The sequence below is a fragment of the Dicentrarchus labrax genome, unplaced genomic scaffold, assembly GCF_905237075.1.
Source record: "Dicentrarchus labrax unplaced genomic scaffold, dlabrax2021, whole genome shotgun sequence".
Lineage (NCBI taxonomy): Eukaryota > Metazoa > Chordata > Actinopteri > Moronidae > Dicentrarchus > Dicentrarchus labrax.
The window spans coordinates 531600-543613 of record NW_026136709.1 but is presented as its reverse complement, the minus strand read 5'-3'; the positions used below and the strand labels follow the sequence as shown (position 1 = coordinate 543613).

The 12014-nt window shown below is 38.6% G+C and overlaps 3 protein-coding genes across 7 annotated transcripts in view; 2 read left to right on the top strand and 1 right to left on the bottom strand.

Moving 5' to 3' along the window:
* The window catches only part of itprid1 (ITPR interacting domain containing 1), a 28092-nt gene extending 25047 nt beyond the window's left edge, over positions 1-3045 (top strand). For both annotated transcript variants that reach the window (XM_051410226.1, XM_051410225.1), the window contains one exon: positions 997-3045. The gene's annotated coding sequence lies outside the window, so the exon portion shown is untranslated. The remainder of the gene's footprint in view (positions 1-996) is intronic.
* A 911-nt stretch (positions 3046-3956) lies between these two features.
* Positions 3957-7243, top strand: ppp1r17 (protein phosphatase 1 regulatory subunit 17). Of its 2 annotated transcripts, XM_051410293.1 has the most exons (4): positions 3957-4039; positions 4857-4947; positions 5733-5894; positions 7100-7243. In XM_051410293.1, the coding sequence occupies exons 2-4, from the start codon at positions 4878-4880 to the stop codon at positions 7168-7170; spliced, it is 303 nt and encodes a 100-aa protein (XP_051266253.1). In that variant the 5' UTR covers positions 3957-4039; positions 4857-4877; the 3' UTR covers positions 7171-7243. The 2 variants fall into 2 exon arrangements, with proteins under 2 accessions (XP_051266253.1, XP_051266252.1); XM_051410292.1 differs by lacking the exon at positions 3957-4039 and having other exon boundaries at positions 4644-4947; positions 5721-5894.
* Positions 4944-12014, bottom strand: part of pde1ca (phosphodiesterase 1C, calmodulin-dependent a) — a 47373-nt gene continuing 40302 nt past the window's right edge. For all 3 annotated transcript variants that reach the window (XM_051410232.1, XM_051410230.1, XM_051410231.1), the window contains one exon: positions 4944-9144. In XM_051410232.1, the coding sequence (XP_051266192.1) occupies positions 8984-9144 (161 nt within the window). In that variant the 3' untranslated portion in view covers positions 4944-8983. The remainder of the gene's footprint in view (positions 9145-12014) is intronic.

The following is a 12014-nucleotide window of genomic DNA, read 5'->3' as shown; positions in this document are numbered from 1 at the left end:
AAGAATCCAAGGATCACCACAAAGGCCATCCTGGTGAATCTGGGCTCTGCAGGTGGCAACGTCTCAAGGCAGACAGTCCAACAGACACTGCACACTGCTGGGTTCCACGGACGCAGTCCAAGGAGGATGCCACTTCTCCAGATAAGGCACACAAAAGCCTGCTTGGCCTTTGCCAATGTTCATCTGGACAAAGAAGAAGACTTCTGGTCTTCTGTTTTATGGTCAGATGAAACAAAAATCGAATACTTTGGCCACAATGATGTATCCTTCATTTGGTGTAAAAAAGGAGAAGCCTTCAACCCTAAGAACACCATCCCCACTGTCAAACATGGTGGTGGGAACCTAATGCTTTGGGGATGTTTTTCAGCCAATGGACCAGGGAACCTAATCACAGTAAACGGCACCATGAAAAAACAGGAATACATCTAGATTCTCAACAACAACATCAGGCAGTCTGCAGGGAAACTTGGCCTTGTGCACCAGTGGACATTTCAGCACGACAACGACCCAAAACACACAGCAAAAGTGGGGAAGAAATGGTAAGCGACAAAAACATTAACGTTTTGCAGTGGCCCAGCCAGAGTCCTGACTTGAATCCAACTGAGGATCTGTGGAGGGTGGCAAAAAGCTGGTCAGCAATTATAGGAAGCGTTTGATTGCTGTAACAGCCAATAAAGGCTTTTTTATTGATCATTGAGAAAGGTATAAATAATTTTGGACATGCCACTTTTTGTTCAAATGTAAATAAAAGCTGAGGAATAATTATTTCCACAATGATGCCTCTTGTACATCGTCTTATTATTGTCTGGGAGACGCCTGTGTCATTTCCAATCAAGAAAAAACTAAAACTAACTTTAAGTCAAAATTTGCCAGGGGTATGAATAATTTCGGGCATGACTGTATATAATATATAAATATGCAAATGTTTTGCATTATTGTGCGTTATGATTTGGATCTGTGCTTCTTTCACAACTTTTATATCATCTTGTGTTTTAGGTGTCGTGACGTTGAAGGAGACTGCATCTGACTGATGAGAGCCTGAAGTCTTCTGTTCACTAAAGGATATGCCTTATTTTATCAGATTTACAGCTTAAGCTATTCATCACATTTTGACCAAGGCTGATACTAGAACCACTACAAGCTGCATGCAAACTTTTGAGTGACTTTTTTTCTCAAACAACACTTTATGGATGGAAAACAAGACCTTAAACAAAGGCAATTGTAACAACATAGGTTAGGCTGTTTTTAAATGATTAAAATGCATATTTACAAGGTAAAATATGTTAATATAAATATGAGTTATTTAATGAAGATGTTTTTATGCACAGAACTCTGCTTAGTGAATACACAATGGTTCATATGAATAACATCATCAAAATAGACCATAGAACAGTGAAACGTTTTTGCTGTTTATGTTCCATGTGTTCTCCGTTCTCTTTATTGTTTAAAAACACACCAAGGTTGTTGTGCTGCAGAGGAGGTTTGGAACAATAGTTCCAACAAAGTACTGTGCACACTTGGAGGATATGCCAATTGGCAGAGTACGATCCCTCATCAAGACTTCAAAAGGCTTTAGTTTGATTGGCAGCATCACAAGTGTTTTATTTGTAGGAAACAATTCAAGTCAAGTCAAGTCAATTCAATTTTATTTGTATAGTACCAATTCATAACAGAAGTTATCACAGGACACTTTTCAAATAGAGCAGGTCTAGACCGAACTCCTTATAACATATTTACAGAGACCCAACAGTACCACCATGAGCAATCACTTGGCAGCGATGGCAAGGAAAAACTTCCTTTTAAGAGGCAGAAACCTCGGACAGACCCCGGCTCTAGATGGGTGGTCGTCTGCCTCGACCAGTTGGGGCGAGAGATAGAGAGACAGAGAGAGACACAGAGAGACAGAGAACAGAGAGAGAGACACAAGGACAGAGACACAGCAATAACAGTAGCAACAACTACTCTAATAGCAGTGACTGATGATGATGAACATGAAGAAGACGACGACGACGACAACAACGATGGGGGACAATGAGCAGTGATTATAGTAATAGTATCTGTAGTAAACTGTACAATGGTTCAACTGGACTGAAACGGAAAGGGCAGACAGAGACAAAGATCTCTACAATCTAACCACTGAGTAGACTGCAGAAGGCCCCCAAAAAACAGGTTATTTTTCTCTCCTGTTATGTAGCACTGTGGGGATACTAACTGAATCAGGGCTGTCCAAAGTGTGGTATACGCATTGGCTTGCCATAAGCAGTGATGGGAATAACGGCGTTATAAATAACGGCGTTACTTTTTTCAGTAACGAGTAATCTAATTGATTACTCTTCCCATCTTAATAACGCCGTTACCTTTACTGCCAAAAAATGTGCCGCGTTACTATAATTGAAGCTGTTTTTTTCATCAGACCAACTAGATCTCTGAGCCATGAGGCAAATACTTTTTTTTACTGTTCTTCCTTGGTTAGTGGGCAGTGCACGAGAAAAGCACATAAATGCTGACAATTGGCTGAGGTTGAGTAAAATTTCATGGTAAGCCAATCAGAGGTAGAGTTTGGTGGGTGTTCGAAAGCACGCAGTCGGACACACAACGAACAACGCAAGCGAGTCAGTCAACGAGAGACAGGTATGGCAAGCCCAAATAATCCAAAAGTAGCCTTCTTTAAATGGAAGTATAGCCATTACTTTTCCCTCCAAGAAATTAAAGGAACAAATGTAATCGTGAAATGAACATTATGCCCTGGGCAAAGAGATTTATTTTTATGGAGATGTATTTTTATTTTTTATGTATTACCTGTTTGTGTTTGGATTCGATATTTTATGGATATACATTGTACTTTTCAGTTAGATTGAAAGCACCTCATGTTGTTAAACTGTTACACTGAAAATCTAGTGTAAATCTGAAGGTTTCTTTTGTTTTATTTGCACTACAAAGAGTGTATATATTTGTTTTTATTTTTGGTATAGTGCTTAACAAGCATAATTTAATTTTGCCCAGTTGTGGCCTGTTGAGGGGCAATAAATATCAAAAGTTCCGAAACATCTATTGTGTTATTTGTATCGATCCACTATATAAACATAATATCTACATACATGGTATTTGATTGGAGGCTAGTCTCACTTTGTCCCACAGCAACATTAAAATAGTTTAGATTTGGGAACATTGTTTCTGTTAATAATGGATTGTATTAAGTGTCCATCTCATTATAATATTCAGATTTATCATAAATAATTGAACATGCACGTGTATTTTGAGTTCCGTTAAAGAGGGGTGGAGGTGGGTCACATTTGAGCATTTAAAGATTTACTTGAAAGTAATGCAATAGTTACTTTCTGAAGTAACTAGTTACTTTTATAATTTGTAACTGAGTTACTAATTTAGTTACTTTTTGGAAGAAGTAACTGTGACTAAAAGTAACTTGCCGAACACTGGCCATAAGGTTTTTTAGATATAAGTCACTGTTTATGCAGTTTCATTTTTTGAGAGGTAAATATTGATGATATATATATATCATGATCAGAGCATGACAGGCAGAGTGACAATTGAGCAGGAAGTCAGTGAATTGAAGGAACTTGGGATCTTAATATGCAGGACTATTTTGCATCTTATCAATAGGTGTTTGCTTTTGGCCCGTGGCCCATCATTAAGTTTCAGTTTGGGGCATCCAAGGGAGAAACCCCTAGACTAAATGGAGGTCTTCATAATTTAATTATTCTCCTTTCAGATTTGAGCTATGTAAAAATAGCCATTATTAAATGAAATAAGTAAAACATCCAAACAAAAGGGAATTCCACACAATAATATTCTAAAGAAAGAGAGAGACAGAAAGAGTTAAATAACCATATATATAAATAACCCCTCTCTCTCAGTCAAAACTGTAATTCTAGCTTCTGCAGCTCTTCTGTGGGAGGGGGAGGGGAAAGTGGGTGGTCAATGATAGATAATGGATGCAGAGGAGAAAGGATGCTTCTCCTCTGAGCTTCATAAGCCAGAGTCAGACTGCTTCAGTCTGTGTCACACTACTGAGATTGAGGTAAGAACACACTTTGATTCTTTATTTATCTCGGGTGCTTGGTTTTGGTCAGTTTTATTTTCACTTTTACTCTTTTAGCTGACATGCTTATGATTTATTTACTTACTTACTTATATTTATATTTATACCCACCCTATATATATGCATTACATTACATTAATGCACTCCCATCTTCTGTACAGTCTTCCTATCTTTTCTTATCTTTCTTATCTTTATTTATTTATATTTTTAAAAGTACTTTATTCTTGTGTGATTTGTATATTTTTGTGTGATTTTATATTTTTGTGTGATTGTATATTTTAAGCACCATTGCACCAAGACAAATTCCTCGTATGTGTAAAAACCTACCTGGCAATAAATCTGATTCTGAATCTGATCAAAGATTCTGATTCATATAATTTTCTTTGCTTCTCTCTTATTTAATTTCTGCCAAATTTCACTTTTATCTGTAGTTCTTCTGGTTTCCTTCAGTTTCTCTTATATGTGTCATGCTACCTGTCAGTCATGATTAGTAACAAATCAGTATAACTAAAGTGTGGGACTGCTGTTTGAATGTGGTGCTTTGATCAAAGCTTGTGTTAATGCAGTTTTGTCTAAAGGTGAAGCAGACGTGTCAGTGAGGCAGTCTCTCTCTCTCTCTCCATCTCACACATACACACACACACACACACATACACACACACACACACACACACGTACATGTACATTTACAATTCATTATTCATAAGTGAACCCTTGGACATTAACAAAGGATAAAGCACTTCAGGCTGTGTGTGTGTGTTTCTGTGTGTGTGTGCATATTATGTGATCTGTGTAGAAAGCCCAGAGGGTCTCAGAGATGACGACTGGCTGTGTGAGGTCGACCCTGGAGCCTGAACATCGACGGATGACACAGGAGAGCACACACTGTAAGCACAGAGCTCTGTCCATTTTTATTAATAATATTAATAATATGTTTTGATCCCAAAGCCACTTACACTGTGTTTCAGATAAAGAAAAATCTTACAAAATGGCACAAATGAAAAATGAATCAATATCAATAAAATAATTTCTCCACAATTTTCAATGGAAAAATAATTGTAGTCAGTTTGTCAATTGATTGGATTTTGTCCCCATCCGTCTGTTTACAGTAAAGATCTTATGTGATGAGCAATGCTCCAAAAGTAGGCAAATATTTTTTTCCCCCCAGCAATAAATTCTGCCTTTCTTGGAAATAAAAATAACTGATTGGAGCTCTGCAGCTTCTTTCAATTTTATGTTTGGCCCTTTGTTGTTTCAACATGATAACACAAAGCCACCTCCATAAAGGAATTGTTTTCCCAGTTTAGTGTGTGGAAGACCAACCGGTCTAACTGGTCTGCAGAGCCCTGACCTCAACCTAATTCAACAGTTTTGGGATGAACTGGAACACTGACTGTGAGTCAGACCTTATCACCCAACATCAATGCTGGGACTCACCAATGTGGCTGATGGGAGTAAATCCTTGCAGCCACGTCCCAGCATATGGTGGAAAGCCTGAAACCAGTTTTTTAGAAGATGCTTCTGACACCAATACATTTCCTTTTTTTAGAACTAGAAATGCAAATAATAGAATAGAATTACAGAAAACCAAATGCAGAGCTGTCACCTAAGGTCTTTTCTACGGAGACAGGTATGCTGAAGTTGTTTGACAATGTATTAGTTTGTCTGACAGACCAGGAGGTGCTGGAGAGCCTGGTGGACAGGAAGTCAGAGATGAAGGATGATGAAGAGGAGGAGGAGGAGGCTTGCTGTGCAGAGAATCAGGAGGAAAAACAGTTTAAGAAACCTCGCAGAAAAGACACACCCGTCCTCAACTCTCCTCCACATATACCAGGTCAGCGCACACACACACACACACACACACACACACACACACACACACACACAAGACTAACATTCATTTCCTGGACACCCTATTCACTACCTAACCACTACTTGCTTAACCATAACCCTCACCCTAACTCCAACCACTGAACCAAAAAATCACCCTAATCCCACATATATTAACAATGATTTTCTTCATTGATGAACTTGAACTTAAACGTATCCATGTTTATGTTATGTTAAAATTATTTTAAGTCACTGCTCACTCACTAGCTTTTTCTGGGGCTTTCAACCACATCCTATGGTCATCATCAGCATCATGTGACTTTTGATGGAACTTTGGTCACTTGATAACTTGGTCAAAGCAGATGACCACCCACCTAGTGCCGAAGGATCTGTCCTAGGTTTCTGCCTCTTAAAAGAAGTTTTTCCTTGCCCCCGTCGCTAAGTGCTTGCTCATGGTGGTACTGTTGGGTCTCTGTAAATGTTATAAGGAGTTCGGTCTAGACCTGATCTATTTGAAAAGTGTCCTGAGATAACTTCTGTTATGAATTGGCGCTATACAAATAAAATTTAATTGAATTAAATTTAATTGAATAACTGATGGTAGTATATGAGCGGAGAAATCTGTCAATGTCCTCTTTCTCAGGCCAACCACTGACTCCTGGCCCATGACCTTTGACCTCTTGCTAGTAGATGCTAGGAGTTGTTTTGGTCTGGTTTTCACAGATAGCTGATGTTGTCTGTATCTCCCCTGTGAGGCAGACTTAGATTTACATGACTTTTAGTTTTTGTTTCTTTTAAAATTACCTTGAGTTTTCATTTGCACTTTCTAAACACTTGGTTAGGTACCGGTAGTTAGGTTTGTGAAAAAATAGATGTTTTGACAACAATAACCACATTAGAACTGGAATGTGCTGCAGGGTGTGTCTTGCAATGAAAAGCAGTGGGATCCATAATAACACTTCACTAATGTAGTGTTCCCTGCAGCTGTAACATGTGATGTTATGATGACCTAACCTTAACCTGCCAGTTATGATAACATACTGATCAAGGTAATTGATAGATTGATACTTGTGAACTTGACAACATCACTTCAGACGATCAAACAGGTTGGAAACAAACTGACAGTTTATCACAGTCAAAAATTTGCTAATAATTCCTCACAGTACAGGAAAATTGTGAGCTGACAACCTGTGTTTTCCTACTCTTTAGGAGTGAGACTGCTGAAAGCGGAGAAGCAGATGGTCCACTTAGAAGATGAGGAAAATGATGTAAAGGATTAAAGCCTTTATTTAAATTTGATTTTGTTGTCAACTGTTTTTATGTTCAGTCTCATTAAATGTTGTTTTGACCTAACATGTAATTTTTACAATGTCTCCTTGCTCCTTTTTTACTCACATCCCTGCAAAGGAAAATATAAAGCAGAATTAATGTTTTTGACATTGATAAAGCTCAACGGTAAGGTAGTTCACTGGCCACACACACCCGTCAGTCACCAAGTCTCAAAAGTGGGTATTATGACAGGGATTTCTCTTGTGGAGAGAAGTGTTACAGTAAGTAGGGATTTTGTGCGCCTTTCTAGTCTTCTGACCACTCAAAGCGCTTTACACTACATGCCACATCCACCCATTCAAACACATACATACAAACAGAAACTAATACTCATTCATACAAATGTATACACTGATGCACAGCATTGGGAGCAATTTAGGGTTCAGTATCTTGCTCAAGGATACTTCAACATGCAGCATACAGTTGTATTTTAGACAGTAAATAAATGGTTTTCTCTGTGTGGTGTGGATGAACTGACCTCCACCTCGTCCAACAGCTTTGGGATGAACTGGAACACTGACTGTGATCCAGACATTATCACCCACATCACTGCTGGGACTCACTAATACTCTTGTGGCTGATGGGAGCAAATAATAATAAATTAAATATCATTACTTAAATATATTATTTATTAACCCTGAGTATCACATATGGGTGGAATATTAAGGTAGCCACAGAGCAACATTGTGACAACAACTCAACAAATAAAGAAACAGCTTCTCCTGGTAATCGTATTGCTGGCTAGATGGTGCAGAGTGAGAGGATGTGAACACACAGCACCACAAATCCGCAGCCAGAGGCAGATGTTGTGGGGAACAGTTAATTAATAAAATGATGATGAGCAAATAAATAATAGTTTGGTGGCGCCATTTATATGATGACAACAAGCAAACACTATTTAGGTCCTAACTGTACTATATCTCACAATCAAATCATATAAGAAATATATTAAGAATAAATGCAACTTGTAGGTAATGTGTTACTCTGTTTGATCTGTAAACCACCATTTGGCAGCACAGTATCCTCAAACAAATAAAACTAGTGCTTTGTGACGGAGAACATCAAACATAAAACCTGAACATAAAAGACTGAATAATACTCAACAACTTAACCTTGTATTTATTTTTTACTCAGCTCATAAACTGCCACTGACATTTCACTATAACATCAGAGTGCACCTGCAGTTCACCAATGAGTTATATAAAAATGAACTCCCCATACAGTTGTCGTAAATGGGGAAATGAGCTTTATACACCAAAGAATTTTTTTTGTACCAGGCTGTAAACATGTTTATTTCTGCTGTAAAGTTGGCCACTTTAATATGGTGGTAAGTGTGGCATGTAATGTACAGCGCATTGAGTGGTCGAAAGACTAGAAAGGTGCTATATAAGTACAGTCCATTTTACCATTTTCTCACAGGGATTACTTTTACACACGTTTACCTAATTTTTTGACACTTAGGCCTCATTGAATATCAACATCCGACATTGTAAAATTACAGATGACAAAACTAAGTAAAAGCATATAAACTATTTCGAGGAGATTTAAAAGAAGTGATAAGTCCAGATAAAGGAGCCGTTAGCAGTGGCAAAGGGGAGACATATCACATGGAGACAGTGTTGAGGCAGCAGCGTGATCCATACCAGATTAAAATGAAACAAAAGATACGATTAAATACTGCAATATGCGAATATAAACACAGACTGATTATTATAGTAGTATGTTCTGATGTGACATCACACTGATGTCACACTCTACACCTCATCACTTTTGGCGACGCAGGGAGATGCACTGCAGTCTCCTGGCTTTTCCCCTGGCATCAATAGGTCGCATCTCAGTGACCTTTGACCTGACAAGCCGATAGGAGCTGGCACAGTAGCTGGGTCTCTTGCAGTAATGGATCAGGGGGCAGTCAGGCTGAAGGTCTGTAGAGACAGCAGAATCTAAGTTAGCATGAAATCAGATTCTAGTCTTTGAGATATGAGACGTTTACTATCAAGTCTTTCTTCGACAACTTTTTGTAAATTGTGTGGCTTTCTAAAAATCAACCAAATCTTATATGCCATTTACACCTCATCCATTGGCTGCATCACATTGCTGTCTGATTTGAAAAGAAGTAGTCATACACCGAACAGCCATAACATTATAACCATCTGGGCACTCTGGTCGTCATAATGTTATGCACCCCCATATGCAGAACCAGCATTAACTTTTTCAGCAATTTGAGCTACAGCAGCTCGTCTGTTGGATCAGACCACACAGGCCATCCTTTGCTCACCTCCACATGTATCAACGAGCCTTGGCCACCCATGACCCTCTTGACAGTACACCATTTTTCCTTTCTTGGGCCACTTTTGACAGGTTCTGACCACTGCAGACCGGGAACACCCCACAAGGTTGGAGGTGCTCTAACCCAGTCGTCTAGCCATTACAATGTAACCCTTGTCAAAATCGTTCAAATCCTTACGCTGCCCTGATTCTAACACATCGACTTTGTGAGCTTTTCTTTTTATTAAATTATTACTATTAGAGAAAAAAATAATCATCAAATGCCCTCAACAGGTATCCCTGTCTCTCCTAGTTCAGAAAGTTTAAGAAATGTAAAATCAGATATATATTTATACTGTTTTTCTACTATCCACTAACTTCAATCATTTCTACATCGAAGCCATCATCATCGTCTTTTAGACCCGATCCCAACTAGGCTGCTTAAAGAAGTTTTACCCTTAGTTGGCACTTTTTTACTGGATATGATCAGTCTTTCTTTAGGATATGTACCACAGTCCTAGGCAGCTCTAATTAAACCCATTCTTAAAAAGCTCACTCTTGACCCAGGGGTTTTAGCCCACTATAGACCCATTTCTAACCTCCCCTTCCTCTCTAAGATTCTGGAGAAAGTAGTCGCCAAAGAGTTGTGTGACTTTCTACATAGCAATAGCTTATTTGAGGATTTTCAGTCAGGATTTAGAGTTCATCACAGCACAGAGACAGCTCTGGTTAAAGTTAATAATGACCTTATGATTGCTTCAGACAATGGACTTGTCTCTGTACTTGTATTGGTAGATCTCACTGCTACATTTGACACCATTGACCATCATGTCCTATTACAGAGACTTGAGCATCTAATTGGCATTAAAGTAACTGCACTCACCTCAGAGACTCACTGTCTAAAGATATAGTTATTTTAGACGGTATTACCTTGGCCTCCAGCACCACTGTCAGGAATCTTGAAGTTATCTTCGATCAGGATATGTTCTCTAATTCCCACATAAAGCAGACCTCTAGGACTGCCTTTTTTCATTTATGTAACATTACAAAAATCAGACACATCCTGTCATAGACGGATGCAGAAAAACTAATCCATGTATTTATTACTTTTAGGCTGGATTACTGCAACTCTTTATTATCAGGCTGCCCCAATAAATCCATTAAGATGCTCCATTTAATTCAGAATGCTGCAGCACAAGTACTGACAGGAACTAAGAAAAGAGATCATATCTCTCCTGTACTAGCTTCTCTGCACTGGCTCCCTGTAAAATGTAGAATAGAATTTAAAATCCTCCTCCTCACCTATAAAGCTCTTCATGGTCAGGCCCCTTCATATCTTAAAGAGCTCATAGTACCCTATTACCCCACTAGAACACTACGTTCTCTGAATGCAGGGCTACTTGTGGTTCCTATAGTCTCCAAAAGTAGAACAGGAGCCAGAGCATTCAGTTACCAAGCTCCTCTCCTGTGGAACCAGCTTCCAGCTGTGGTTCTGGAGGCAGACACCCTCTCCACATTTAAGAGTAGGCTTAAGACGTTCCTCTTTGATAAAGCTTATAGTATAGTATATATTACTATAGTCATTGTCCCCCAAAGTTGTTGTCGTCGTCGTCAACATCTTCTTCTTCATGTTCATCATCATAGATTGCCATTGCCAATACTGTTGTTGCTGTGCACCTGTCTGTCTCTCTCTCTCTCTCTCTTTCTCTCTGTCTCTCTCTCTCTCTCTCTCTCTCTCTCTCTCTCTCTCTCTTCACCCCAACTGGTCGAGGCAGACGACCACCCACCTAGAGCCGAAGGGTCTGTCCTAGGTTTCTGCCTTTTAACAGGCAGTTTTTCCTTGCCCTTGTCGCCAAGTGCTTGCTCATGGTGGTACTGTTGGGTCTCTGTAATTACTGTTTTAAAGAGTTCGGTCTAGACCTGCTCTATTTGAAAAGTGTCCTGAGATAACTTCTGTTACAAATTGGCGCTATACAAATAAAATAAAATAAAATTGAATTGAATTAAATCAACTTGAGGACAAAATGTTCACTTGTTGCCTTACATATCCCACCCACTTTCAGGTGCCATGATAACCAGATAATCAGTGTAATTCACTTTACCTGTCAGTGGTCATAATGTTATGGCTGATCAGTGTAAATACAACCAAGAAGCATCAGGGTAACACTTTATAATGAGTACACACTATTAAGCATTAGTTAAGCATGAATAAATACTGAATTCATCATTTATAACGCATGAATACACATTAGTATGTAGTTTATAAACACAGTTAAACATGTTTTATTCATCATTGATAAGCACATTAGTTATGGATTAGTAAATACTGAATTCATCATTTATAAAGCATGATTCTGCTGTAAATAGTCATTACTATGTGGTTTATAATCACAGTTATAAATGTTTTACTCTTCATTGTACTGTACATTTCTGCATGCACTTGCACATCCACTATTCAGACATGTATTAATGATTAGTGACTGTGTTAGCAGATGTTCTATAAAACCCACAACAAATTCATTTTCTA

Bases quoted from the DNA above. Each gene is read 5' to 3' on its own strand.
- ppp1r17 (XM_051410292.1), top strand. From the start codon at position 4,878: ATGACGACTGGCTGTGTGAGGTCGACCCTGGAGCCTGAACATCGACGG. The intron at 4,948-5,720 runs GTAAGCACAGAG...ACAATGTATTAG, and splicing joins GACACAGGAGAGCACACACT to TTTGTCTGACAGACCAGGAG. The intron at 5,895-7,099 runs GTCAGCGCACAC...CCTACTCTTTAG, and splicing joins CTCTCCTCCACATATACCAG to GAGTGAGACTGCTGAAAGCG.